Below are 2,181 nucleotides of genomic sequence, written 5' to 3' on the forward strand. Positions count from 1 at the left end.
ACTGTATGGAAAAGGCTTAATTGTACTACAGAGATGTTGATTGATGTTTAAATTTATCCTTCTTCCCCTCCTCCTCCTCCTCCTCCTTCTCTTCCTCCTCCTTCTTCTACTTTCCTCTCTCTCCCTCCCTCCCTCTCCCCCTCCCTCCCTCCCTCCCTCCCTCACTCCCTTCCTCCTCCCTCCTTCCTTTCCTCACCCTCCCTCCCTCCCTTCCTCTCTCTCTCTCTCTCTCTCTCTCTCTCTCTCTCTCTCTCTCTCTCTCTCGATCTCTCTCTCCCCCTTATGCATAGCTTCTGGTCTGGAGTGATGGCTGAGGAGAATAGTACTACAGCAACTGAGTTTCTCCTCCTGGGGTTCTCAGACCTCAGAGGCCTGCAGGGACCCCTGTACTGGATGGTGCTGCTGGTCTACTTGATCACCTTGCTGGGCAACTCCCTGATCATCCTCCTCACACAGGCCAGCCCTGGGCTGCAGACCCCTATGTACTTCTTTCTGCGCCACCTCTCTACGGTGGAGCTTATCTACACCACAGACATTGTGCCCAGAACCCTAGTCGATCTGGCCTCTCCTCAACCTCGGGCCATATCTGTCCAGAGCTGTGCGGCCCAGATGTACTTTTTCATTGTCCTGGGCATCTCCGAGTGCTGCCTGCTCATGGCCATGGCCTACGACCGCTACGCAGCCATATGCCGGCCCCTGCACTACTCCACCCTCATGAGCCAGCAGGCCTGTCAAGCCATGGTGGGCACCTCCTGGCTCATGGGCATCATGACAGCCACCACTCACTGCTCCCTCATCTTCACTCTGCCTTTCCCTAGCCACCCAATCATCCCGCACTTCCTCTGCGACATATTGCCGGTCCTGAGGCTGGCGAGTGCAGGGAAGCGCAAGAGTGAAATCTCTGTCATGACAGCCACCGTGGTCTTCATCATGATCCCCTTCTCTCTGATAGTCACCTCCTACGCCCGCGTCCTGGGAGCCATCCTGGCCATGGCTTCGCCCCAGAGCCGCCGCAAGGTGTTCTCTACCTGCTCCTCGCACCTGCTCGTGGTCTCGCTCTTCTTCGGGTCAGCGAGCATCACATATATCCGGCCTCGGGCGGGCTCTTCCGCCACCACAGACCGCATCCTCAGTCTCTTCTACACAGTCGTCACGCCCATGCTCAACCCCATCATCTACACCCTGCGTAACAAGGAGGTGACAGAGGCGCTGCGACACCTGATGAAGAGGCAGATGTCCTCAGCCAGAGGGGATTGAAGTGATGTTGACTCCTTCCCTGGATGTTCCTCCTCCCAGCCTGGCAAGAGACCATGCGGTGGTTGGGCCATCTGGAATCAAAACAAAGATAAATCTATCTCTTAGCTTTTGCCTCACGCCCAAGAATCACAGCAAGAGTACACTTGATTAGGACGAGGTAAAACAGATGGGAGTGCTGCCAGGATCTTCTAGATCCTAGAAATCTAGAGCCCGGATTGTACAACCATGGCCACACCAGTAGAGGTCCCTGTCAGTCATAAAGGCAGATGTCTATGCATTCCACATCCAACCACTTAGCCCATAGAGCCTAGGAGGAATTAGCTGGACTTTGGTTTTCTTTCCCCTGTGTGTGAGCCTTCCTCTACTCAGAGGCGCAGTTGCTATTGTCTCCTCCACGAGGAAAGTACGTGGTCACTTATCAGTAAGCCATTCACTCTGCCAAGGCACCAGCCCAAAAGAAAAGCAGACTGTAAGGAGGACTGGGGCTGGGAAGACGTCTTGAGATCCTCCCCACAGTCCTCAGTGCCTCACAGACATTCCTTTTCTCTTGAGGAAGCACTCTGCCTCAGGAATACTGCATATTCCCAGCTCTGTCTCCTCTTCTAAGCTCACTTCACTGAACTCCACAGCTGTCTTGTGTATCTATGCCTTTTCTCAAGCTGTCCTCACGGGAACTGCCCACATACATCTTACCCAAACGTCTGCCTGGCAAACTCCCATTCGCACTGGAAGGTTCAAGTCAATAATTATTCCTCCTTGAATTTTATTACTCAAAACACATTTCATTGCTCCACTGTATAACTACCATTATAAACCTTTTTGGAATGAATTGTTGTTAGCATATTTCTTCATGTGCTAAATATAGAATGTGATAATATTTGACTGTCATATCAGGATAAACTGAAGGTGATCTGGAAATGTCTT

General features: G+C 52.2%; 1 protein-coding gene across 1 annotated transcript; it reads left to right on the plus strand.

The window, feature by feature from the left end:
* The first annotated feature begins 306 nt into the window (after positions 1-306).
* Positions 307-1,257, plus strand: LOC101603730 (olfactory receptor 10P1-like). Its single transcript, XM_004650483.2, has one exon. It carries the CDS (start codon positions 307-309, stop codon positions 1,255-1,257), a length of 951 nt encoding a protein of 316 aa, XP_004650540.2.
* The last annotated feature ends 924 nt before the right edge of the window (positions 1,258-2,181 follow it).

Source organism: Jaculus jaculus, chromosome 6 (genome assembly GCF_020740685.1).
Source record: "Jaculus jaculus isolate mJacJac1 chromosome 6, mJacJac1.mat.Y.cur, whole genome shotgun sequence".
In the NCBI taxonomy this organism is placed as follows: Eukaryota; Metazoa; Chordata; class Mammalia; order Rodentia; family Dipodidae; genus Jaculus; species Jaculus jaculus.